Source organism: Lutra lutra, chromosome 8 (genome assembly GCF_902655055.1).
Source record: "Lutra lutra chromosome 8, mLutLut1.2, whole genome shotgun sequence".
Taxonomy (NCBI): Eukaryota; Metazoa; Chordata; class Mammalia; order Carnivora; family Mustelidae; genus Lutra; species Lutra lutra.
Genome location: NC_062285.1, coordinates 30,209,241 through 30,237,184, shown reverse-complemented (window position 1 = coordinate 30,237,184; position 27,944 = coordinate 30,209,241). Strand labels below are relative to the sequence as shown.

The 27,944-nt window shown below is 36.6% G+C and overlaps 1 protein-coding gene across 3 annotated transcripts in view; it reads left to right on the top strand.

Moving 5' to 3' along the window:
- The window catches only part of ITGB1 (integrin subunit beta 1), a 41,677-nt gene extending 16,674 nt beyond the window's left edge, over nucleotides 1–25,003 (top strand). For 2 of the 3 annotated variants that reach the window (XM_047740685.1, XM_047740688.1), the window contains exons 2-17: nucleotides 1,435–1,501; nucleotides 3,965–4,050; nucleotides 6,537–6,759; nucleotides 8,265–8,435; nucleotides 8,957–9,195; nucleotides 11,833–11,988; nucleotides 12,749–12,844; nucleotides 13,140–13,229; nucleotides 14,913–15,053; nucleotides 15,222–15,421; nucleotides 17,177–17,415; nucleotides 17,639–17,861; nucleotides 18,495–18,727; nucleotides 20,472–20,638; nucleotides 21,571–21,651; nucleotides 23,773–25,003. In XM_047740685.1, the coding sequence (XP_047596641.1) occupies nucleotides 1,435–1,501; nucleotides 3,965–4,050; nucleotides 6,537–6,759; nucleotides 8,265–8,435; nucleotides 8,957–9,195; nucleotides 11,833–11,988; nucleotides 12,749–12,844; nucleotides 13,140–13,229; nucleotides 14,913–15,053; nucleotides 15,222–15,421; nucleotides 17,177–17,415; nucleotides 17,639–17,861; nucleotides 18,495–18,727; nucleotides 20,472–20,638; nucleotides 21,571–21,645 (2,406 nt within the window). In that variant the 3' untranslated portion in view covers nucleotides 21,646–21,651; nucleotides 23,773–25,003. The remainder of the gene's footprint in view (nucleotides 1–1,434; nucleotides 1,502–3,964; nucleotides 4,051–6,536; nucleotides 6,760–8,264; nucleotides 8,436–8,956; nucleotides 9,196–11,832; nucleotides 11,989–12,748; nucleotides 12,845–13,139; nucleotides 13,230–14,912; nucleotides 15,054–15,221; nucleotides 15,422–17,176; nucleotides 17,416–17,638; nucleotides 17,862–18,494; nucleotides 18,728–20,471; nucleotides 20,639–21,570; nucleotides 21,652–23,772) is intronic. The other variant, XM_047740686.1, reaches the window with a different exon arrangement.
- The last annotated feature ends 2,941 nt before the right edge of the window (nucleotides 25,004–27,944 follow it).

Here is a 27,944-nt window from a genome sequence, read left to right as displayed (position 1 = left end):
AACCTTTTGTTGTTACTACATTTTATTTTTATGACTCTACTAGTCCCATCTGGTTGACGCAGTTAGCTGTTTCCTTGTTACTGGGTAGAAGACATTTGTGTTTATGCCTATTGTAAGTAAATGAGTTGTGTGTGTATATCACCTTTTACATTTTTAACTATTTCCTTAGGATGAATAATAGCTAGATTGCGAAGTCAGAAGGTAGAAACATTTTTTTTATGGCTTTTGATACAGGTTAAATTATTTCCCAAAAAATTATACCAGTTTATAGAGCCATCTCTGGTTTCTGTCAGCTATCTGCAGTAGTTTTGTTGGGTTAACCCCCCCCCCCCCCCCGCCTTTTTGTCTTGCTGGTTTACCTCGTATTGCTTTAATTTTTATATGTCTTTGATAACTAGTAAGCTAACTTTTTGGGATTTTACCGTATTTCTCTTTGTTTTTATGTATGCTTGTGGGAGAGGCAGATACTTACACGTGATTGGCTGCTAGTCCAAGAACAGTGACAGTGAAAGGATAAGGGTTAGTGAGCTGTGGCTGGAGCCGTAGCTGAAGTAAGTATAGATCAATGTTGTGAAAAACTGATTCACAGGAAATTGTCCTATACCTAATGGCTGCAGGTTGGGGTGATTCTCGATAATATACAGATTACTTAATTTTTCTTTAGAGATTCTAGAAGACAACTCAAACCCCTGTCAGTCTTTTTAGGCGTGTCGGTCTTTTTAGGCTCCCCTCCTGTACTTTTTCTTTTTCCTTCTTTCTTTTTCTTTTTAGTCTAATTTGTAGATCTAGAGATGACAGGGAATTGAACTAAATGTTTTACTAATCCCATGCATAGACGTTATTTTATTACAAAAAGATAACTAATTACAGGAGCTCAACCTCAAAAATTAAGTCAGGCCTTGGGCAGGATGTTGGCCTTAGCCCGAGGAGAAATAGACATTATTGAAAAGTTATAAGCAGGGGGGTGAGCCATCTCGATCTTGACAAGTTCACTCAAACTGACCTGCAGTATTGAGGTAACTGCAGCATCTGGATATGGCTCTGTGACTCCTGGGAGCCACAGGAGGTAATAGACATAGCGATTCCATGGAACAAAGACTGTTTATGGCTCTTATAGTGTTTGGGAATACTTGACACGTTTTGAGCATTGTTAATTAGACATTAAAATCTGTTTGATATGGAGAAAGGTGAGAATGGATTCTAGGGATCTGGTGTGGACATTAATTTAATGTAATTGAATTACAGGTGAGGTAACTGAGGAGGGGAGGAAGAGGATAAAAGAGTTATAGAGAGGGATTGGAGAAGAAATGGTTTGAGAGGGATTATATTTATAAAATCAACAGAAGATAAGGTGAGTGGGAATGTTTTGTGTTTAATATATTATTGTTTTTTGTTATTTTCTTAATATTTAGCAATGTACATTTTGTATTTCAGATGAATTTACAACTGATTTTCTGGATTGGGCTGATTGGTTCAGTTTGCTGTGTGTTTGGCCAAGCAGGTAAAAAAAAAAAAAAATTTCCAGTTGTCTTTTCATTTTAGTGTTTTGTATTATTTTTTGACCAATTAGATTCTTGAGCAAGTGTAAACCGCAAAATACTGCTCCTTCTGAAAGCTGTGCAAAGGCCGCATTTCACTTGGGGTAAAGGTTCTTAGAGTGGCCTGAGAGAACCTTCAACATTCAGCCCATTGCTGCCACCCAGAATAGCGACAGGGTGGGCCGGCTAAGGAAATGCTGAAGTGGTAGGAATACAAAACACAACAGAAAGGTCTTTTAAGACTGTAATAGAGTGTTGAAGTGAGCATAGAGAAAGCAAAGGTGTGTAACACATTTAGAAGAAAATCAAGTGAGTGTGTAAAATGGTGGATTATAAATAAACCATTACTATCTAAAAAAATGAAACCAGGAACAACTCACTTTCTAGAAGATGTTCTTACTCTTGATCAAAAAGTCTTGCAAAGGGGCGCTTGGGTGACTCAGTCATTAAGTGTCTGCCTTCGGCTCAGGTCAGAATCACAGGGTCCTGGGATCACCGGCATTGGGCTCCCTGCTCCCATTGGGCTCAGCGGGAAGCCTGCTTCTCCTCCCACTCCCCCTGTGTGTGTTCCCTCTCTTGCTATATCTCTCCCTGTCAAATAAGTATAAAATCTTTAAAAAAAAGTCTTGCAAAATGTTGGCATGATCTAGAAGAGGAATGAAACAAAGCCAAAAAATATATTTAATCCTCTTACAAACCATGGTGCATCCACATCTGGAAAATGGATGTGCAGTTCTCTTCTCCAAATTTCAGAAAATACATTGCATAGAACAATTATTTGATCTTAGAATAAGAAGGACTTAACTACATTGAAAAGTGAAGAAAAACCTTAAAGGAAATTATTGATAAAGTTATGACCTAAAACCAACAACATAAAAACTCAAAGTGTCTGGATGTCAGAACACCAACAACAAGATGAGAAACTAAGCAGAGGTTTAATTTGATTAGCATGTGTTGAGATCCAGTAAAAATATATAAACATGACAGAAAAAAAAATTTGCTAAAGATATAAACAAAATGTATAAAAGATACAGTCAGTAAAATCTCATAAAAATGAAACTTAAATAACTGACAATAGAATTGATATTCTAATTTATATGCATCAAATGAGTAAAAGATTTTTTATATTAAAAAAGTACTTTGTGTTTGTCGAAGGTTTGGTGAAAATGGTATTTGTATACTGCTTGTAGGATTATAAATTTGAATATTTCTTCTGGATAGAAATTAACGTATACTGAGAATATTAAAAACATGAATACTCCAACTCAAGTATTCTCCTTTTTAGTTTGTGCTAAGGAAAGGATCAGAGTTTTCCACTGTGAGAATGGTCCTCAGAAGAGTGCATGTATGTGCACATAGGTGTATACATGTATTTGGAAGGTTCATGCATGCATTGTGAGCAAATGTGTGGAACTACGCATGCATGCAATGGAAACAATCTAAATTTGTCCAACATCAAATAGGACACATTAAGATAATGAAATATATAATCATCAAGAGCCATTTTTTAAAGAATTTATAATGAAACATTTAGGATGAAGTATAAAAATAGTATGCAAAATGTATATTCTCAGTTTATTTAAATAATGTCTATATGTGTATTTCCTTGCTATTTTTTTTTTTTAATCTACATAGAAAAAGGACTGGAAAGAAATAAACAAAAATGTTAGCAGTAGTTATCCCTTAGGGAGTAGATTATGAGTGATTTTGAATTTGTTCTTTATGCTTTTATGTATTTTGCAAATTTTCTCATTTTGAATCTATGTTAGATTTATAATCAGAGCAGACACATTGGAGACAGTCCATGTTAGTGCTTTTACCACATGAAAGGCATGCCGATCCTTAGGTGGATTCAAAGAAATGTGAGACATTCTTACCACATAGAGCCTGAAAAATCATGGGATTGTGGACTGGATGAATATGGGCTTTTTAAGTATTTAACTTCTTAAAAATGAAGGGAAATCTTTTGCAGATGCTTTTGTGGGTATGGGTGTGGTAGTATGACTTAAATTAAAGGAAATAATATTTTACACAGTTGTAAGAAACTCCAGATAGTTATGACCATCCAACATAAAAGATCCTAAAATTATGCCTTTGAAGAAAGGAAGAATGTATAGATTACTGGTACCGGTACCTAGTCTTTGCTATAGAAGACAAGAAAGCTAACTATCTTTTCATGGCTCTCTATGCCAAGGTAATGTAACATCACCTCTTTGGGGTAGGTCTGATCAGTGTATTAACAATTTTTATATGTTATTACTATAATGTAATACATATTTATAATATATAATGTGTAACAATACATGACATATGTTGTGTTATTCATACTTAAGGTTTATATGTGTTGTATTTTGTCATTTTAGTCATTTTTCATTATTTTCTTTCTTGAAACTTCAAGTAAAGTTGTCTATTCTTCGTCCTGACAGATGAAAATAGATGTTTAAAAGCAAATGCCAAATCATGTGGAGAATGTATACAAGCAGGGCCAAATTGCGGATGGTGCACGAATTCAGTAAGTAAAATTGTTCAAGGCCTTTCCGTTTACTCTCTAGTCATTTACTATGGTCCAATATTGTATCCTTGGGAAATGTTAGATAAGAATTTTTACTGAATGTTTATTGAGTAGGTATCAACTGTGGTGTAGAGGTGAGCTGTTTAATTCAATAGCCGCTAGGCCCATGTCGCTGTTGGGCACTTGAAACGTGTTCCATGTTGGTCCAAATTGAGAATTGCTCTAAGCCTCAGATGTATCCTGGAGTTTGAAGACTTAATGATGAAAAAAAAACATTAATAATGTTGAAATGGTAATATTTTATATATATTGTTAAAATTAATTTCCTGTTTCTTTTTTCTTCTAATGTGGCTACTAGATAATTTTAAAATACATATATAGCTCACCTTTGTGGCATGCATTATATTTCTATTATAATAGCTTCTCCAAATCCCTAGCCATTTAATTTGATTGTTTTAGAGGTGTTTTGTTTTGTTTTTTTTTCCGAGAGAGGTGTAAGCTAATCTTACTAATTATATCTGAGTTAGAACTAATATAGGATTGATTTGCATCCCAAATAAAAACCCATTCAGGTTAGGGTTTAAATTTTATTCACTCGTGTCATCTGTGTACATTGCTTAACTTGATTCCTTTCACAAAGCCTACTAAATGTTAAATAAATAAATGTGTGAATGAGTGTCAAAACAGGAAGTACTGGGAAGTCATTCGAGGATATATAATTTATTCTTAGAGTGAATAATATCAGAAGCTCAAAGGTTTATTGTTGATTTTTACTCAGGCAGTTGGACTTCATACTTTTCAGCTGTTTTGTAGGTGTAACTAAACTGGTTAAATATCAGGTACTTAGTATGGTTTGACCATACAAAAGACAAAATCAGAGGTTTTTCATTTGTTACTTCAAAATTTTTCCAGTGATACTTTTGTTCTCCTAAAAATGGTATTCTGGAATTCAGTTTGTCTCAGGAAGGGCTTAACTTGCCAAACTGTTCTTTAAATAATTTAGTCTTTGAAATTTGTGGCATGATTTTGGAATGTGTTTAGTGAAATTTTATTTGAGTTACGGTCTTGAAAATTTCTGCGCTAGGCTCCTGTGCTTTGGTATTGTATTTTAAGTTTGATGATACGTAAAAGTAGTTCAGCTTTGAACTATCTGACCCTTTGTATTCCCTTCTAGTTGTTTTTCTAATTCCATAAATGCTCTCATTAGTGTTGTTTCCCTTCAAAATAACTGATTAAAACCACTGTGTATTCTTGTATTTAAATATCCTCACTTAGGCATGAAAAAATAGCATATAAAATTGAACACAAAGTGACCTCAAAGAAAAGGCATTTCCTCATTTTCCCAATGTCAAGATTAAAAAAAAAAGAAATCTTTGGCTTATATAACTACATATAAAATTTGTAGGGATATATGTGAAATACTCACATGTCTATTATAATAATTGATTACTATAGGTACACATTTAAAAGTGACACATACCCACACACTAATGCCATTGTTTTTTTCCACTCTCACATTTCATGAAAAACTTTTATTCAAAGGTTTTGCATACATCTTAACAGCAGTGTTTTTGCTTTCACTAAGATATTTCTTCAGTCATCTGATAAAATTTTTATTTCCATCTAAGTTGGAGCTATAACACATTTTGAAATCATATCAATACTGGAAGTTTTACCCCAAGCCACAAGTAGCGTTTATATAGCGCTCAGACCTTTTTTATTTTTATACTTTTAAAATGCACTCTATGGAAATATACTCATGACCATATCATGTGATCAGATTCTAATGATTACTGTTTCGTATTGTCATGTAATCACCACTGTGATTATTGTTTTTCAAAATGAATTTTAAAAGCCTTATTTAAAGTAATAACCAACACTTGAAATTTTTTCATGTCTCCAGGAATACTTACTACCTCTGTTAAATTTCTCAGTCTCCTTTTTAAAAATTGCATCATTCACTGAAACACCTTCAGGCTAATATGTTTTCCCTAAACACTGAGTTGTTCAAAATAATGTGAGGAGAATGCTGCATAATATGAGAGACTTATATAGGACTTTTTAAGGGAAATTTTGGGAAAAAAATATTTGTCTGGTATTTGGGTATATACATTATTTATTAGTGGCCATTAAGCATGCTGACTGTGTGATTTTCACTGAAGAATTTCTTTGATTTAGATACTTTGAATTTGAAGGTGGGACAGTTAAAATGTACACTTAGGTCAACCCTATAGTACTAAAGTAATTCATTACTAGTAATATAGTAATTATAAAGGAATTACTCTTCTAGAGAATGAGTTCATTTTTTTAAAATAAGAGCATATGATTGGGGTGAAGGGAGCATTTTGTTTAAAAACCAGAAATGAAGTATGTTAGTTGTGTCATTTGATTTTTTTGCATTCTAATTGCACATACGCAATTACGATTACTCAAAATGTTTGACCATTATACTTATTGTTTATACCTATATTTTGTGTGTCACTTAGACATTTTTACAAGAAGGAATGCCTACTTCTGCACGGTGTGATGATTTAGAAGCTTTAAAAAAGAAGGGTTGCCATCCAGATGACATAGAAAATCCCAGAGGCTCCAAAGATATAAAGAAAAATAAAAATGTAACCAACCGCAGCAAAGGAACAGCAGAGAAGCTCCAGCCAGAAGATATTACTCAGATCCAACCTCAGCAGTTGGTTTTGCAATTACGATCAGGTACAGAAATCTACTTGTATGACAACTTTTATTTCAGCTTGAGATCTTGATGACTATGTAAGCCTCTTTTGAGTTTTCCTTATAGGGTTCATTTTCACATATGGACCGGCACTCAAACAGAAATGTGGAATATGTCAAATTTTAGAAGTTTTTTGCAGACATAACAATTTGTTAGACACATATACTTGAAATAATGAAGGTTGCCTAATATCTGAAGGAAATTCTGTGAAAGAGAAAGTATTATATTTAATGGGTTTTAAAAATAAAAGTGTCCATCCTGTGGTACAATTACCTAATATAAACACACTGGTCTAACTCGTGTTTTTCCTTTGTATATGTTTAATGTTATTAACATATTAAACTTTTATAAGAATGTCTGACAGTCTTGCATTGAAGAAAGAAAAAAGAAAACAAGCTCTTTTCCTGCTCTTTCCAGTGTCTGTCCCTTTTCTCTGAAAAGAATGGTACACAGTCATTGTCTCCATGAGTTCCCCTCTTGACCACTGTTCAGCCTGCTTCTCAACCTCTTCTGACAAAGCTCTGCCTTCACCTTGAACCACCAAACCTCATGGATTCTCGTCAGGCCCTTCTCCCCCACCCTCCCCTTAACCTTCTTGTACCAAGTAACACCTTTGAACTTCTTGAAATGCTCCCTCTTAGCTCTTACATCACTCCTGGTTTTTCTTCTTCTCTCTTAGCATTGCTTTCCAGTCTCCTTCTGGTGTCTTTCTACTTCCTTCCTCTTTGCAGTCCACTTCATTGCTGGTTTTTCTCTCGTGGCATTAAAACCATCTGTGTGCTGTAACATAGCCTTTTCTCTTAAGCCCCAAACCCATTCACCCAGCTGCGTACTAGAAATCTTATAGAGAATATCTGCAAGTTAACATGCGATGATTTTTTCACCCAAACATTCTCTTTCTCCTCTGTTTCCTGAGCAGATTCTACCTTAACACCTCTGTGTCTCTCTCCTCTTCTTATTCCTTAGGGTTTTGGTTCGGATCTTCCTGTCTTCCTCTAGAGTTTTGCAGTAGTTTCTCAACAAGTCTCTTGTCTCTGTAATTCATTTTTAAAACTTTTTTTTTTTTGCCATGTTTTTGAAAGTAAAAATCAGATGATCTTGTTCACTTATGTATATAAACAGAGAATAAACTGTTTTTAGAACTTTTGGTCTCTAAAAGGTCAGGTGCACGCTGTAGTGCGCCCTGCCTCACCCACCCCAGTCTGATGCATGCTCTCCCATCTATTTGTTGTCCTTGGTCATAGTTCTGAGTCAGCTGTCTGTCTGTCTTGCCCACGTGGAGTATTGTCCTTTTCATCTTGCATGCCCAGGGTTGGCACGGTAAGTGTTTGTTGAGATTGAGTACACACCCGTTTAGTTAGCCAGTGGACTTCCCAGGGTCTTGTAAAAATTATGGCAAAATACAGTTTGTAAATCCAGTTTGCTTTTCCTCATTTGTTTTTGATTGCTGGCAACTAACTTCATTTTCTAATCTCTGCTTAATTAGGGGAGCCACAGATATTTACGTTAAAATTTAAGAGAGCTGAAGACTATCCTATTGATCTCTACTACCTTATGGACCTCTCCTACTCTATGAAAGATGATTTGGAGAATGTTAAAAGTCTCGGAACAGATCTCATGAATGAAATGAGAAGGATTACTTCAGACTTCCGAATTGGTAGGATTATTGGGAACATTCGTAATTTTCATTTGTATAAGTCCTGGCAGTTTTGTCCTTCACTGTATACTTGTGAAATAAATAGGCCAGTTTTTAGCCTTTTCTTTCTGAGGGGAAACTGATATTCCTCTCACATATCTGCAATTTTTGTGCCTCCTTGTTCCTCTTTTACTTTATGCTGTGATATTACTTAACACAGATTATATCACGTAGATAATGAAATGCATGCTTGTTTTCATAGGAGCGCATTCACTCATTTGTTGAATTACTTTTTAAGCATGTTGAGTATTCCAGTTCTGTTTCATTACTAATTAATATGACCACACCTGTCTGTACAGCCTAATCTCTCTTCAGCCCTGGATTTTTCATATTATAATGATCTCCTTTCCAAACTTTGTTATTAAAATCTTATTTCTTATGGAAGATTGATGTACATGTGGTAACATAACTTTATTCCTTTTAATGCAAGTTTGCCTGCCCATCCACCTATCCATCTCTCTATATGCATTTTTCCTTCACAGGATTTGGCTCATTTGTGGAGAAAACTGTGATGCCTTATATTAGTACAACACCAGCCAAGTTGAGGAACCCTTGCACAAGTGAACAGAACTGCACCAGCCCATTTAGCTACAAAAATGTGCTCAGTCTTACTGATAAAGGGGAAGTATTTAATGAACTTGTTGGTAAACAGCACATATCTGGAAATTTGGATTCTCCCGAAGGTGGCTTTGATGCCATCATGCAAGTTGCGGTTTGTGGAGTAAGTGCATTCATTTCCTACAAAGGGACATTACTTGTATGAATTATAAGTGTGATTTTACGATCGGTGAGGATGGAAAAACTTACCTGCTTACCAAATCATACTTCGTGATCTGAGAGGAGTACAGAATTTGATCCCTTTAATTCCTTCCAGCTACACAGGTGCTTTGTAAAAGCTTATTTAATCATTGTGTCCCCTCTTTCAGCTGGGTGGCTCCTTCATTTCTACAGGATCTTAAAAGCCAGCACGCTCACCATTTGAAACAGTGAGGCGGTGTAGTTGTACTTTGGCTGGTGTTCTAGGTTTTTAGAAGAGGCACAGGTGTCCTGACTCCGGCTTGTGCCAGAGGTGGAGCTGTGCTTGGCCAAGCTGTGACCCGGCGCACCGAGAGAGCCCAGCTAGAACAGCGTCTCAGGTGCCATTTCCTTTCGATGGGCTCTGCTCTGCCTGTCACCTCTGAAGGACGTCTTCCCTGTGTCTTAGGGAACTTTTTGCATCCTACTTTGTAAGCTATATGGGAGCTAGGTTTTGAGAAGTCGTAGCTTAGTAATCATTTTAATTGGAAGATTTTTAGTAGTGGCATGTTCCTCTCCATTAGACTAGTGGTAGTATTTTATGACCCATTTAGCAGCTGAAGATTTTGAGGTCACGTTTTCATGACACAGCTGCAGCTCAAACTAGAGAGCGCTGTGAGGTAGATAAGGTTTGTCTTAAGTACCTACTTCTGTCTCATTCCCCCCCTTTTTTTCCTTGTGGTATCCCTGTTCCCTAGAAGACCTTCCCTGATTCCAGGTGCTTTTTAATGATTATTCCTCAACCAGTTTTTGCTAAGGTGCAGCTACATCCAAGATAATGATGTGGTTTAACATACGGTTGTAGTGGTGGAGAGAACCGTTTTTAGACTGTTACGACACTGTTTCACATTGTCCCATTGCTGCCGAGTCTGGACAATGTACTTAGTCCCACTGGAGGGCGGTTTCCTTCTCCATGACAAGGGATAGTTATAGATAGACTAGGACTGTTAGGAAGTTTAAATACGGTAATGCATATAGAGTGCCAGGAAGCTCTCTGCAAATATTAAGTACTGTATTAGTTAGTTTTTTTTTTTTTAAAGATTTTATTTGACAGACAGAGATCACAAGTAGGCAGAGAGGCAGGCAGAGAGAGAGGAGGAAGCAGGCTCCCCGCTGAGCAGAGAGCCCGATGCGGGGCTCGATCCCAGGACCCTGGGATCATGACCCGAACTGAAGGCAGAGGCTTTTTTTTTTTTTTTTAAGATTTTATTTATTTATTTGACAGAGATCAGAAGCAGGCAGGGGTGGGGGGAAGCAGGCTCCCCACTGAGCAGAGAGCCCGATGCGGGGCTCTATCCCAGGACCCCGAGATCATGACCGGAGCCAAAGGCAGAGGCTTTAACCCACTGAGCCACCCAGGTGCCCCTGTATTAGTTAATTTTGATTTCTCCCTGGGACAGTTGTCCAAGGGTAGCCTCTGCTTTTAATGGGGAAGAAAGACTAATATTCCAGGTAGTGCCTAGCCTGCCACCCTTCTCTTGGAGCTATTGATTCATGATCCTGTTAGCAGCTCAGTGTGGAGAGAACATTCTCTGGGCTGCCTCCATCTGTGCCTCAGTCTGTGGGATTAAAACAAGCCATAGCACCCACGGCCGCTGCCGTCCTTCTGTGTTTACCGTGCTGGCTGAGAGCAACCGTTCCGCCTGCTTCTCTAGGCGCGGCGTCCTAATGCTTGGATCACCGGCATCGGCACCCTCCATTCTTGCCTTCAAGGAATTTACAGTATTATGGGGTTACACACAGATGTATTGAGTAAATTTAGACAAATATAATTATAAATTGACCATAGAGAGAAAAGGATTTTTTTGCTACTTTAGTGGGTTTTTTAAAGATTTTATTTTTTAAGTGATCTCAACACCCAAAGTGGGGCTTACAACCCCTACATCAGGAGTCACATGTTCTACCAGCTGAGCCAGCCAGGTGCCCCTTTATTGCTACTTTAAATCCTTTGTTGAATGAGGAGGAGAAAAAAGTACGAGAACAAATAAATAGTACCGATGAGGCATGGTGGGTGGCGTTAAGCAGGGCAGGTCTTGGGAGAAGATCATTTCTTCTGTAGTTAAAAAAAAAAAAAAGAAGGCCTAATGTGGAGGCTTGATAAAGGAGGTATATACTTTTGAAGCTAAAAGGGGGGTGAAGGATGGATGGGAACATGAGAGTAGCAGTAGGGTGAAGTACGGAATGGGCTGAGACATCTTTATGCACCCATTAAACACCTGCTGTGTGTCGAGCCCTGTGCTGGCTCCTGGAGGTACGATGCCACACATGCAGTGAGCTTACCCTCTGCTCGGGGAGGGAGACATTGATTTTAAAAGATACAGTTTTTTAAAAAGAGCTGAGAGAAATGGACAACCAAGCAAGACACAGTTTTCCTGGGGGATGGAGGAGCCCTCTGTCATGGTCTCTGTGCAGGTATCAATACAAATGTCAGCACCGCAAAAAGACAAGCTATGGGGAAGTTCTAGAATGAGGTTAAAAGTGCAGTGGGAGCCTATGTGAGGATGACAGCTTCATGCACAGTGATTGTGGATAGGATTTATAAACTGAAATCTTTCTTTTTAAGTCCTTGATCGGCTGGAGGAATGTTACACGGCTGCTGGTGTTTTCCACGGATGCTGGGTTTCACTTTGCCGGAGATGGCAAACTCGGTGGCATTGTTTTACCAAATGATGGACAGTGTCACCTGGAAAATGATATGTACACAATGAGCCATTATTATGTGAGTGCTGAATTCCTTACATATTAAATGGATTTGTGTGGGATTTTGGTGTTTAATACTAAATATAGTGTGGGCGACTGGCTTGTGGGTTTGTTATTTAGGTAAATACAGGCCCTAACCTAATGTGCAAGGAAGCTAGTGTCTGTGTCTGAAGATGTGGTTTTGTGCTTGTTTCCTGCTGCGTAGACAAGGGCCTCATTAGGTGAAAGCAGCTGCTTGGACACTCTCACTCCGTGCCTCCGCCCATTGCTGTGTCTTCTCCCTTGCACACATCATTTCGTAGCAAATTTGGTACTATTTCCATACAGATGATTTGTATAGTCCAGTACTCCTCAACTTATTTATATAAGATTTTTGGAAGTAGGCACTCTGCTTTTACCAAAAACAAAGATTGGCAAATTATTCAAATTCTAGAAGTCTAAACCTGGTGAATTTTGGTGATTCATGATATAACCTATAGTTATTGGCAGTTCTTTAATTTCATTGTTCTAACATTTAATAAGCATAGATCTTGCTTTTTAACACCTTTTTATTGTGGAAGTTGATTTGTGTGTGTGTGTGTGTGTGTGTGTGTGTGTATGAAGATAGAAGATTAGAAACCCACATGTACACACCTCCCACTTCAGCAATTATTTGTGTTATTTCAAGCAGGCTTGTGTAAGCAATGCAGTTAAATATGCAAATCATCATTTTGAAAAAGTATTGAAAAACTGGAATACATTGGATGTAATTACATACTAAATTTTATTTAATTTTGTAGGATTATCCTTCTATTGCTCACCTTGTCCAGAAACTAAGTGAAAATAACATTCAGACAATTTTTGCAGTTACAGAAGAATTTCAGCCTGTTTACAAGGTAAGTATATGTGTGTGGATAAAAAGAGGAACCAATTTCTAGAGCCCTCGTGTCTAGTCATTAGAAGCAAAATATATGTCTGATTGAAATATGGGAAAGTGTTACTAGCTAGACACTGGATTTTACAGTAGTGCTTTCTATTTTTATTTACATCTAAGACTAGTTTTTTTCAGGTTTGACTCCTTATTTAGAGACTGTCTAGGGTGCTTGTACTTCAGTATTTTACATATTCAGTCATTGCTCATCAGTTGAATGAATAGTGTTTGTATTCACAGGTTTTATCTTTTAATTTCAGGAACTGAAAAATTTGATCCCTAAGTCAGCAGTAGGAACATTATCTGCAAATTCCAGCAACGTAATTCAGTTGATTATTGATGCCTACAATGTAAGTACATTCTGCATAAGATCTCTTTTAAACAATACCCTGTTGAGTGTACTTTGCCCAGAGAAAGTAAATGTCCCTTCATACACGATTTAGCAAGCCCAGAGGACAATGTAAAACTAACGTGTTGTGTATCTGGAGCAAAAACCACTTATATTCTCTTACAGAAGCAGAATTATGTATGTAACCTAAACAAAGCAAAAATACGTTAAAGATATGTGGGGAAGGTTTCTAAATGTCTGTTTGATGTTATTAAGTAGGTTTCCTTGTTGGAAAACAAGTGAAACATAACTTACGTTTAGACTTAAAAGATTACCTCCGTCTCCTCCCCTCTCCCCCAGTCTAGATTCATCTCTTTTGATGAATTGTTCTGGAAAAGCTTTTTTGCCAGTTCTTCTCTTGCCATGGATTCAGAGATACAGTTTTCTATTCTTAAGAGATACAGAGGCACTCATATATACATTTGCCATAAAATATGTACATAGCTAAATATATATATATGTGACTTGGCAATTTTAGAAAGATTGATAAGATTTTTTTCTTCCCTCACACACAGAAGGAAGTTGAATTGTCTAGAGCTCTAATCCAGAGTATGTTTAATGATTCTCGTTAAGCATTGGTGAATAATCATTTTAAGTAGTCAGAAGACATTTGTAATATTGTACACATTATGTGTCTACCCCTCAACCTTTTGACAGGTTGAATTTTAGATACTTTTTACCTTATGCTGAGGACTGTTTCCCAAAATGTTTTGGAAAGACTCTACTCAAAGAGATCCTACTCAGAGAGGGTTTTTTATTACAAAGATTTTCAAGACTCTCAATTGTTCCATGTCTTCCCTATAGTTGTTCTCCATCTCAACAGAATATTGCAATATTTTCCTAACTCACGTGCATGTAGGCGTGTGAACAAGAGACAGCTTGCCGCTAACCCTGTTCCATTTGTCTTGAGCTTTCTGATATTCTAAAAAAAAAATGCACTGGCTTGAATCCTTTGTACTTGGGGTTTTGGGTTTGTGTGAATTTTGTTGTTGTTATTTTATGTGTGTTGTTTCTTGGCTGGGGGGGGTGGGGAGCCTGGTCTGTAATGGCTCCTAAACAGATTTGTTCCTAGACTATATAGTCAGTTGTTTACCTGTGTCCTTAGTTGGCTGGAAGTGGTAGGGCCAGAGGAGAGCCATATTGCCAATGGAGCAATGTTCTGAGTTCTTAGGACTCCTCGTATTTAATATCAAGACTTTTCTGTACTGTATGATCAGCAATAATTAAGCACAAATATTCCTTTTTTTAAAGATTTTATTTAAGAGCAAGAGAGCACGAGCAAGGGTGAGGGGCTGAAGGAGAGGGAGAAGCACACTCCTTGCTGAGCAGGGAGCGCGATGCAGGGCTTGATCCCAGGACTCTGAGATCATGACCTGAGCGGAAGGCAGACTCTTACAGTTACGGGTCTGAGCCTTTGAGTTAAGATTGAGGCACCCAAGACCTCCGTCTTACTTTCTAATCATGTACAGTATTTTGAAGAATTTTGACTTGAGCCTGTTTCTCTGTGGTCGTGTGTTTTCTGGTCATTCAGGATTTGGCTCCAAATCTTTTATTTAAATAATAACATTTCTTAGTAGTTTATTTTGCCCATTGGTTTTATGCATTCAGGATACTTTATAGTAGCATTTTGTTGTCTTTCTTTCAGTCCCTATCCTCAGAAGTCATTTTGGAAAATAGCAAGTTGCCAGAAGGAGTAACAATAAATTACAAATCTTACTGTAAGAATGGGGTGAATGGAACTGGGGAGAATGGAAGAAAATGTTCGAATATTTCCATTGGAGATGAGGTAAGTTATATAAGCATTTTTCTGAAGAAAAGAAAAAAAATTGCTTGTTTATAAGCAAATCTAGTTTATAATTTGAGAAACAGTAAAAGAAATGAGCTTTTTGAAATATTTTTTAGCGGATTTATATTGCCTAGTTAGTGGTTAATTTAATTGTTTTTTTCCTTCAAGGTTCAATTTGAAATTAGCATAACTTCAAATAAATGTCCAAATAAGAATTCTGAAACCATTAAAATTAAGCCTCTAGGCTTTACTGAAGAAGTAGAAGTTATTCTTGAGTTCATCTGTGAATGTGAATGCCAAAGTGAAGGCATCCCTAGCAGTCCAAAGTGTCATGAAGGAAATGGGACGTTCGAGTGTGGAGCTTGCAGGTGAGCTTGAGGTTGTTGGAGAATGACAGAGAGAGAGAGGTATATAGGATTAGAAAGTTGTGGGCAGGCTCTTTTGAGAAATCCAGAAAAAAATCTATTTAGAGCAAGTAAATTCTTTGTTTCAACCAGTGCTGCTCACCATGAGATCACTTTGAGAATCTTGTGTGGTATTTATAGAAAGTTCTTCCCTGCCTTCTTTTTTGTCAAGATGTTCTTTCAAATAAAAGATTTTATAGCCACCTAAGACATACATTTAACAAATTGTTAAGGTAACTTTTGGGTTTTTCCCCTCATATAATAGCAACCTGAATTTTCTAGAGCTAAATAAGCTTATATAAAATACATTTACAGAAAGGGTTTTAGGAAGATATATCAAACTTCCAGTGGTTTTATCTGGGAAGTGGAACCAGGAAACAGTGAAGGGTATTTACCTTGTGCATGTACTTTGCATTGTTTGGAATAATTTTTTAAAAACAAATATATTTTGTGAAAGTAAAAAAAACTATTTTCTGAACATGAAATCTACTAACAAAACTGTAATTGAATCATTTAAAAAATTTTTACACTGTGGTTGGTGGTTACCTTTTAATTAAAAATTAAAATTGAATAGATTCTGAATATAGCTTTCTCCTTGAAAGATCCGAGGAAGGGGAGAGTATTTTGATCTAAATGTCAGCCCCAAATGACTAGGCGTTGAAGGGTTTTTAACCATGAGAAAAATAAATGGCTGGATTTCACCATCAGTTACTAGTTGTCTATTCTAAATAACAATTTAAATATTACATTTTACTTTTTTATGTTATATGTATCCTGATTGAGTCATGTAGATCCATTTTTAGTAAAATTCATTAACTAAAAAATCTTAAAAATGTCTTGTCTTCCTGGGATGCCCGATGGCTCAGCCAGTTAAGTGGCTAGCTCTTGATTTCAGCTCCAGTCATGGTCTCAGGTTGTGGGATTGAGGCCTAGGGGCGTTGGATCCAAACTCAGTGGGGACTCTGCTTAAGGATCCCCTCTTTCTCCCACTCCCCCCTTCCCCAGCCTGCGGGCCTGCGTCCATGCTCGCTCTCTCTAAAATAAATAAATCTTTAAAAAAACAAAATTTTGCCTTCCTCCCCTTTACATATTCTCCAGATACAGAATTAGTGTATTTCTAGTGTCCTATAACCCTTGGATGTTCAAAAAATACAGTGTATCCGAAAAGCCTGGACCCATAGGATGTACCTGTTTTTAAATAGTATATTTTTAAATGCTATGGTCAGTATCTTTTTCTTTAACTTCTATGCACTTTTTGGGGTGTGTTTATTGTACTTTTTTAGATTAATGGTTGGACCATTGCTTTAAATTTAGAGATGCTTCATCTATAATACCAAATGTGATAGCGTATCATTTGATTCTAACATATTCTTTTAAAGTAAGTTGCTCCTATATTTCCAAATATTTTGTTTACCTGTTCAGTGCTAGATGATATTTTCATCTTGATCAAAATGGTTATTTTCCTGAAGACATTTTTTTCCCCTAGTCTCTTGCATATATTCCATGTGAACTTAGCTGGTGCATGCACACACACACGTGTGCACATATGAACACTTTCATACATGTCTGTGACATGTGGTGTGAACACTCCCATGTAATATAATTGTATTTTGAAGATACCGTTCACAGTCTTATTTCCTCTCCCCATCTTTCTCGCAATATGACTTGTTATTTTAAATTTTTATTTTATGTGATTGAAATTTTGGGTTCTTTCTTTAGGTGCAACGAGGGCCGAGTTGGTAGACATTGCGAATGTAGCACGGATGAAGTGAACAGTGAAGATATGGATGCTTACTGCAGGAAAGAAAACAGTTCGGAAATCTGTAGCAACAATGGAGAGTGTGTCTGTGGACAGTGTGTTTGTAGGAAGAGGGATAATACAAATGAAATTTATTCTGGAAAATTCTGCGAGTGTGATAATTTCAACTGCGATAGATCCAATGGCTTAATTTGTGGAGGTGAGAAAAGGGTCTGAAAATGGTTCTAAAGTATGATCCCATCTAATACAATAAAAAAGCATTAGGAGTTTGCTTGGTGAATAAGTAGGAAAAGGGCAGCAGTGTAGGGTCCATGTATCCTTAGCTATGTGTTCTTCTACATTACTGCTTATTTTGACTTTGAAGTCGGTGCCATGGTTGATATCTTTACCACTGTTGTGAGAAATGATATTCTTAATCCCAGGAAATGGTGTTTGCAAGTGTCGCGTGTGCGAGTGCAACCCCAACTACACTGGCAGTGCCTGTGACTGTTCTCTGGACACGACTTCGTGCCTGGCCACGAACGGACAGATCTGCAACGGCCGGGGCGTCTGCGAGTGTGGCGCCTGTAAGTGCACCGATCCCAAGTTCCAAGGGCCGACCTGTGAGATGTGTCAGACCTGCCTCGGTGTCTGTGCGGAGCATAAGTAAGTCTTTCCCGGGTGCTGGAAACAGTTGGTATTTGCTGTCTGTTGACCTAACTGTGTAGTATTAGACTAGAACCAGAATAGTACTGATATTCGGTCACACTGGAAATAAAATCTCTGACACACGGTGGCCCGCTCTGAGTCTTAAAAATCCTTTCTCAGTCGCTGGCATTTGTTGTATGATACTTAAGTATGTTATAGGAGAGTAGTTGGTGCCATCGTTTTGGTCCGGATTGGCTATGTCGTTGACTCCACATGGTAACCTTTGTGAATTAGTCTTATCACTTGTTTAATTACTATCTCTTGACTAAACTAAGCAAAATTGAAGGTTTTGCCTTTTGAAGAACTGTTGTATCAACAACGCATTGTTTAAATCATTTTGGTTTGTGCTGTGCATTTATAATGTCTGATAAGGCTATTTTTATTTTACTACTTTTTAACTTCTCTTTTTGGATTTTAGTTTGAACTGTACTATGTAATTTCACTGGGGAAACGAGCATTTTTATTTTTAATTTTTCCATCTAGAAGTGTACCATGCCTCTCCCATTTATTCACATGAAATAGTCTTTCAGCAAATACTCATTTTAAATTTTAAATACTTTTTTTTAATATATATAATTTGTATTTTCACAGAGAATGTGTTCAGTGCAGAGCCTTCAATAAAGGAGAAAAGAAAGACACATGTGCACAGGAATGTTCACATTTCAACATCACCAAGGTTGAAAATCGGGACAAATTACCGCAGCCAGGCCAGGTTGATCCCCTGTCCCACTGTAAGGAGAAGGATGTTGACGACTGCTGGTTCTATTTCACATACTCAGTAAATGGGAACAATGAGGCCATCGTTCATGTTGTAGAGACTCCGGGTAAAAATCTGACCATTTTACATTCTTTTCTTTTTCTTTTTTCTTCTTTCTGCTACTACTTAGGCCTCTTGGCATTTTCCCTGACAACCAATGATGGCCTCCAGCTGGATTATTTTAGGTTCAAGTAAAGGCAGTTTAAATCTCAAAGCTTAAAATAGTATTAACTATATAAGAAATAAGGAAAAGAGAAAGCAGGTCTCAAGTGTTATGAGTGGAGAGTTTGAAGACTAAACGCGTGAATCCACATACAACACTCAGCACACACTCGGCACACACTCGGCACACACTCAGCACACACTCAGCACACACTCAGCATACTGCCTGACTCTTCTTTAACCAGGAACTTACTAGGACTTAGATCATTATTGATGATGCTTAAGTTTGAGTTTGATTTAGGGTTAGGTACTACTGGGAAAGATAATTTGTTAAAGGATATTGTAAAGCATGAATTTTTTCAGCTTCTCAGAAGATGGAATATTTTTTATTTTGATTTTTATAGGTACTTTTTTGTATATTCTACATTTGTATACAGGTTTTTGTGAAATGTAAATTTTCATTTCTTTTGGAAGTGTAGTAGGAATGGATTTCGGTGTATATGGTGAGCATATGTTTAACTTTGTAAGAAACAGGCGAACTGTGTTTTTGAAGTTTCTGTATTGTTTTGCATTTCCAGGTATGTGTTTGACAAATATTGTTTACCAGTTAATGCTTCCTTCTCTTTTCACCGTTTTAAGTGTTTTTTAAAAGAAGCTTTAATTTTGATGAACTACAGTTTGCCAAGTTTTTCTTTATGGATCTTGCTTTTACTATTACATTAGCACTCTTTGCCTAACTCAGGATCAAAAGGACTTCTCTCCTGTGTTTTCTTCTAGAAGGTTTATAGTTTCTGGTTTTCCGTTTAGGTCTATAACTCATTTTGAGTTAATCTTAGTATATGCAGTGAGATTCGGTTTTTTGCATGTGGATGTCTAGTATTTCTAGCACTGTGTGTTGGAAAGATTGACCCTTCTCTACCTTTGTTGAAAAATCAGATGATCGTATGTATGTTGGCCTATTTCTAATTATTTATTCTGTTCCATTAATCTGTGCATCTGACCTTTAGCCAATATACCACACTATCTCAATTACTGTTACTTCATAGTTAGTCTTGTAATCTGGTGATAATGAGATGTCCAACTTTGTTCTTTTCCAGAGTGTTTTTGAAACACTTTCATAGTTCTCGGCCTTCCTTGTGCATTGTAGAATTAACTTGTTGATAATCTATAAAACTCCCGCCAGGATTTTGATTGGGATTGCACTAAGTTTATGCAGATCAAATTGGGGGGAGAATTTACATCTTAGCATTTATTCAGGTCTTTGATTTCTTTCATCAGTGCTTAGTAATTTTTGCATGCAAATCTTGCCCATATTTTGTTGGATGTGTACATAAGTACTTCATGATTTTCGATGCTACTGTAGAACGTATTATTTTCTAAATTTCAATTTCCAGTATGTAGAAATGAACTTCTGTATAATATATAGAAATACATATAATTTTTATTTATTGATCATGTATTCTATAGCTTTATAAAGTCACTTATTCTAGAATCTTTTTTATAGATTCTTCAGAATTCTTTTCATTTACTTATTTTGGGTTTTTATTCCTATATGTTTTGGATATAAGACTAATGAGGTCTTTGTAGTTTGGGCCGTAATTTGCATGTATCATCCCTTGTGGGCTCACTCTTTCCTTTTTATTTTACAGAGTGTCCCACTGGTCCAGACATCATTCCAATTGTAGCTGGCGTGGTTGCTGGCATTGTTCTTATTGGCCTTGCATTGCTGCTGATTTGGAAGCTTTTAATGATAATTCATGACAGAAGGGAATTTGCGAAATTCGAAAAGGAGAAAATGAACGCCAAATGGGACACGGTAAGTTGCAGAACATCTAAAATGTAAGGAGGTTTACAAAGTAAATGTAACACTTTTAAGGCTTGTCTGTTAACTCTGAAACTGATTATTAAAGTCTACTTTAAGTATTTTATTTCTCCGGAAGTTCGTCACTCAGAGAACTTGTACTTAGTGAAAAGCAGAAAACATCTTAAATATATCCCCTTAAAACAAAACATTTTAAGAAAGGATCTTCTGAATACTGTGGTCATTGTTTTTATTTCCTAATTTTGATCTTAAATCTGCTCTTCTGCCTTTTCTCATCTCATGTAAAATAGAATTCTAAATAATGTTACCTGTGTAGCAAGATAATCAGTGGAAAGCTTCTCTCTCTCTCTCCTTCCTAATGAAGAACCTTAATCGAAAGCAGCCAGACTTAAAAGGCTACACATTTTATGATTCTACTTATATGACATGTGGAAAAGGCAGAACTATGGGGGCAGAACTAAATCAGTGGTTTCCAGAGGCTGGAGTTGGGGGGGAGAGGGCATGAAGGATCTTCTTGGGATGATCTTGATTGTGGGTATGTATGTACAACTCTATACTTAAAAGGGGTCTATTTAACATTCTGCAAATTATAACTTAATAAACTTTGTAAAAATTTTTAAAAGCTGTGAGTGGAATGTTGTGCTAGCATATAATGTATTTTGAAATATGAAGTCCAAGGGTGGGGTGGCCAGATGTTGGCCTTCATGTATTTATCTTTTGACACAAGAAGGCAGTCTTTGGTAATTTTAAATTATAAATGAATTTTAGTCATTTGCATTTTACTGCAGTTTTTTTTTTAATAATGATATTTGGAAATATAAAAGTAAAATTTATAACATAGTGAAAATTCTCTTGTAGTGGTTAAACACTATACATGTCAGTTTTTTTTCTGATGAAATCATTAGAAACTATTTCTTTTACTTTAGCAAGAAAATCCGATTTACAAGAGTCCTATTAATAATTTCAAGAATCCAAACTATGGACGTAAAGCTGGTCTCTAAGTTGCCGTTCGTATTTTCTTTCATTTTCTGTCTTTGCATGTGAACTCTTATTATTTTTTACTGCACTGTGTGTGCTTTATCACTGGTGCTGTTTTTTTTAAAGTCTGGCTTTATTTATACAGCTATATTGTGGCTTTTTTTGGTGTGTGTGTTAATTTAGAGTTAGTGTTTCAAAGGGCTTTAAAACCAGCTCTCTGGTGCAGGAGCAGCAGCTGGGTTGTAGTAAAAAGAGGACGTGCTTTGTGGTCAGACCGACCTGGGGTCAGAGCCCAGCCCTTCGACAGCATTGAGCCGCGCGGCTGTTCAGAGCTTAGCTGTCACATCTCTAACGGGGAGCTGTTAATAACCTCTGTTGTGTGGGTGTGGGTGTCTGGCTATTGAACTGCGTTATGTGATACCAGCCTGTCACTTACAATCTTCACGATGCTTCTGCGCTTCAGGTGGCATTATCCTTACATATTAGTCACTATATGGAGATTTCAGGGTGAAATAGTGAAAAGTAAAAGTGGAATCTAAATTGCAAGATGGAAAAATAAACGTAACCTTTCAGTCTTTTCAGCGTGGCCTACAGGACCTTTAGGATTTGGCACTGTCCTTCTCTCATCTCTTCTCCCTTGCTCACACTACAGGACATACACTCACACACACACTGTTAAAAACTTCTAAACTGTATGTATTTCTACACAAATGTGTCATTCTTTTCCCTAGACCTTGACTTTGCCTATGAACTTCGATTTTCTTGTGTTTCTATTTATCTTTTAATATTTTATCTATAATCAATTTCTCTGAAAATACCTTTAATCTTCTCTGAGTCCCTTTTTTCTTTTACTGCTCCCATATTGTGTATGTAGTTGTATTTTGTACTGTATCAAAGTGCCTTAACTTATTTGCATGTGTGTCATCCACCAGATTGTACCCTACTAGAGGGCAAAAATTGCAGCAATAAAAGCCGTATCCAAATATAATCTGCAGTGAAGTATAAATACATTTTAAAAGCAAAAATCACTATTTAGATGCTTTCTACAAATATTTTAAAAAGTCACCACAAATGGCTCTATGGTACAATACAAAACCAAACAGCATTTCAAAGTCTTAATTTTTACCTAAAAACTTAATACCTTAAGTTTTTATTTAACATTTATTGATTTGTGCTCACTGTAATTTCCTCTGATAGAGGATTATTGACCATACTTCTCAGTTGGCTTTTAAGCCTACTTTCAGTTTATAAGGATAGGAGAAAGAAAATGCTATAGTAGATATTGAAATGTATCACTTAGCATAAGGATTTTGTAAGGGTTTTGTTCTTTTTTGTTTTTTGTGTTTTTTTTTTTTTAAGAAAATGGTAGTGTGGGAGTGTATGTTGTTTGCCTGCTTCTTAAAACATCAGTGCCTGCGTATTTTTGGATCTTGGAAGAGCTTTTGTATTGATGGCTTGGAGTCATTCGCTGGGCTTGATTTCAGTACTCTTTAACACAATTTAGTATTGCAATAAAGATAAAACATTTTACCAGTGTGATACCGAAGGATAACAATTATTTCATGAAGAATGGTATTATTTGTGTTAACGTTTTAAGCAAATTTGGCAATGTGATGACTTGTGGAGGCACAGGACCCTCAGGAATCCTGTGCAAGCCTTGTCGCAGGACTGTCTGTATCAGTAAGTTCTGTGGTGGAAGAGCCTCAGGAGAACGCTTCCCTCACAGAGATGACAGTGCAGGATTCCCAGGAATTATCAAGAGCCTTCTTACCCACAATGAAGGGTTAAGAATCAGGCAGTTAATGGCAGAAGGGTTAATTCTTCTTTAAGACAGGCCTTCAAAACTATAGTTGAGAGAAGCCTTAATAGCACATTCTCTGCCATGGAGGACATTCTTAATCCTGCCGCGTTGGAAGGACTCAGGAATGAAATGATGCCAGATTACAGGGTCACCCTTCCACTTGAAGAGCCAAGCTTTCATGTTTCATTTCTGTGTAGACTTTTATGAATGCCTTTTTAAAAATTGAGTATGATATCTGGACAGATAAGAACGGAAAGAATGTCCAAAAATGACCATTCACTTTCAATATTGTATAATAATACTACACGATTTTAGTAAACCGATCACTTTTCTCTCTTCTTTGTTTTAGGGTGAAAATCCGATTTATAAGAGTGCTGTGACAACTGTTGTCAATCCAAAGTACGAGGGCAAATGAGCGTGACCTGTGCAGACTGACGACACTGAGTGCAGAGTGGTAATTTTCACAGTCACAGTGAGGTAGCTTTAGGGCAGTAGCACTATGATTTCTCTCATGTGCAGTTTTTGAAAATGTACAATATGTATAATTTAAAAAGGTTTTTATTATTTTGAAAATAATGTTATAATCAATGCCAGGGACTGACAAAAAACTTGAGACAGGATGCTTATCCTTGTCAGCAAAGGTCACTTTGTGCCTTTTTGACCTTTTCCTCCTGGACTGTTGAAATCAGGCTCTTACTGGGGATTAAGTGATATTGCTAGAGTGATTGAAAGGACAGTAGTTAAAGTAACGAGTATGCTGAGAGTTTCCATTAATCAAGTATTAAAATTGATTTTTAGCTTTACAGATATGTCAGGTTTTAGTTTTACAGACTCCAAAGTAAATGTCCGACGTAGCTAGTTTAGAATTGTTTTAAATTTGTTATTTTGCTCTTTGCCTAGTAGACAAGACTGATGACATATCTGAAAGATTGAGAATATTGGGGATTACTGGTGTAAAATAGTTTTGAAATATTTGATCTACAGAGGCCACGGGAGAAAGAGAGTTAGGAAGGGAAAACATAGCTTTAAAACCTGTGTGCCATTTTAAGAGTTACTTAATCTTGGTAACTCTTTGCCTTCACTTTAGAAAGTCAAGCCTTGGATAAAAGTAATGGAAAATTTTCTGCAAAAAAGTCCTTAATTTAGCATCATTTACATAATGGCCTTAATTTACAAAATATTTGCTGAATTGAGGACCTTTGGGTGAATTTACTTTATTCATTGTATTTCTTTTAAAGCCTGGTGCTTTTTATCACCTCACCTCTTCTAATCATTTAATGTATTTGTTTGCAATTTGTGGGGTTAGACTTTTTTTTTTACCAGTACTTTTTCTTTGACATTTCAGCTGTAAATTTGCCTTTTTAATGAACATGTGAAGTTGTCCTCAGTCCCTACTTAACTCACGCCCCCCCTTCGGCCCACGCTGTAACAGACCACTGTATATTTCCTTCTCACCGTTTGCCCGTTTTGTTTCATCCTAGTCACATTCTTGTGTTAAGTGCCTTTTAATTTTAACAGTTCACTTTTTACATGCTGTTTACTGAAGTTATTTATTAAATAAATATGCCTAAAATATGTAAGTTGGATGTTTTGCTGTTTTGTCCGTTTCTGTGCATGACATTTTTATAGCTTAGGCTGACAAAAAGTATTTCTGGTTAATGGATATTTCACTTAAGAAGATAAAATATACTTCTTAAAAAAAGAAAAGATGTGCCAGTTACACAAGGAAAGTGGTGTGATCAAAGAGATTTTTCAGACTGTCCCTGGGCTCTTTAAATAATAGTGGCTAAATCCTCAGCCCTCTCCGTGCCACTCGCTCCCTGCACCTGCGGCGGGAGGTCGCTTTCATCCCTGCATGAAGCAGGATCAACTCTGTGCGCGTCTCAGAGCTGGTGACTAGAAGCTGGAAGTTGTTGTTTAAGATCCAGACAGGAGTGTTACTTTTCTTCCCCCTCTTTTTTTTTTTTTAATATTTATTTATTTATTTAAGGGAAGAGGAAGAGAGAGTAGAGCAAGAGGGGCAGAGCGGGAGAGAGTCTCAAGCAGACTCCTGGCTAAGCCCGGGGCTCAATCCCTTAAGTCAGTTCACGACCTGAGTTGAAACCAAGAGTGGAGCCCTCAACTGACAGCACCATAGGTGTCCCTGTTACTTTTCTGATAAGGAGATTTTATTTTCATTTGGTTTTGGTTTGTTTGTGAGAAAGTATGTACACCTATAAAACATACTTGTGTGAAGTATATTAGAAGACATCATTCTTCCTAGAGCATACAAGTAAGTGTCAGAAACACTAGGGGCGGGGGCTGTGTTAAAATTTTCAACTTTACATTTGCAGTATCCTCCCATTTTTAAAAACTGGTGTCCGTTTGTACTTATTCCACTTAATTGTATTTCCTAGCTTAGACTAAATCATTTTTAATATTATAGGAACAAAGGCACTGTTGTATATATACATGTTTTTTTCCTGACATATATGTCCTTGAGGCTGAAATATGGTGAATTTTTAGATTTTATATTACAACTTACAAAGATGGAAATTCTTCTATTTGGAAGCTGGTGGAACTGTATAGAGTTTATTTCTGATACTGACTGTAAGAGCGTTGACATTTGAATAATTTTAGGTTGTAAAACTTGCAATTCCAAAATACAATTTCAAGAGATGGGAAATTAGCTTTGATTGAAGTCACATAGAACTTTGTCACTGAAATACTTATTTTCCTAGTGACAGTATATTTTGACCTCCAATGAAACACTTTATAAAAAACAAGTGTCCTGAAAAAAAAATAGTTAAAAGTTTTTTGTTTTTATTCAAACTCTGTTATGAAAATTTACAAAATTTAAGTATCATTAATGGATGCTTTGGTGAGTGTCAAATGTCAGTAGTGGCATTTGTTGCAGAGATGCCCAGATAAAACCTAGAGTCGCAGGAGCAGATCATCGTACTACTTTAAAAAGTCACTATGGTCAACTTTTTAAACCTGAAATTGGCCCTTTTTCCTTCTGTTGCTATTAGAATTTGAGGAACAACCTTGACCGGAGGCCATTTGTCTTTTGTTTATTGCTTGTCTCCTTGAAGCCTTGGATGTTTCTGACCTAATGTAGTCAGAGGAGTTCGGAGACCCTTTTTGAGCCCATGAGACTGGGTCTTTAGAATCTCTCTCATGTTCTAGGATTCTTCTGAGAATTTAGGGATAGGTAGAAGTGGCTTTTGACTGATCAGACTGATCAGTAGGAGCAGATTTAGGGGCTGGATTAGATCAAGATTGAAGAGCCCATTAAGCCTCTACCACTATAAGGATGACCTCTGGGGCACAAAAATGCTAGGATGACGCATGAAACAAATACTCCCTTAAACCCTTGATAAAGACAATGCTTATGTTCATTTCCTTCTGTAATATCTCTAAGTGTTCATTGGGTTTATCTTCTGTGAATTTTTAAAGGGTATAGAGTTCCCATAAAAGGTTACCAGTGATATTTCATATAATTTTATTGGATTTTTTACTTACTCTGGGTTTATTATTGAGACTAATTCTAAAATAGACTGGCATATTAAGCAGAGTTAATTATGAATCACTGAGTGAAAACACTATTCAGGATATTTAAATTCCATTATTTAACCTATCTTTATTGTAATTTATAGAAGACAGAGTTGCCTTCATTTTATGTGTAGTGTTTGATATGTTCCTGAATTTACTTACAGGTAGCAATGTTATATTAATATTGCTTGCTGACCAAGATTATTCCTGGGAGATAATCAGCATCCGGGTCTCCTTAAATAGCTAAGTGGCCTCTCAGCAACCATTTAAAATGTACTATCTCAGTGTCCCCATTTCAACTCTGCTTTAAGATCCTTGAGCTTTTCTACATGTCCCTCGTACTTTGTTTCTGTCTTATCCCTAGATTTACTAGGTCTCCACCTCACACCATGTACAAAAACTATCTCACAGTGAATCAGTAACCTAGGAGCTAAAGCCATAAAACTCTTAGAGGAAAACATGGTAATTCTTCATGATCTTGGATTTATCTATGTATTCTTAGACATGACATAAAAGCATGAGCAACAGAAGAAAAAATATGATTTGGAGTTCATCAGAAATGAAAAGTTTTGTTCATTAAAGGTCATTATCAAGAAAGTGACAAGGGGCATCTGGCTCACTCAGTTGGGAGAGCATCCAACCCTTGATCTCAGGGTTGTGAACTCAAGTCCCATGTTGGATGTGGAGTCTACTTATAAAGAAGGTAACAAGAACAGGAGAAAGTATTTGTAAATCACATATCTGATAAAGGGTGAATATATAAAGAGTTACAACTCAACAGAAAGACAACCAAATTAAAGATGGACAAAGGACTTGAATAAACATTTCTCCGAAGAAGAAACAAATGGTCAATAATCACATGAAAAGATGTACAACAGAGAAACACAAATTAAAACCACAGTTAAATATCACATCACACCTACTCGGATGGCAATAATTTAAAAAAGTGGAAAACAGCAAGTGTTGGTTGAGGATGTGGAAAATTTT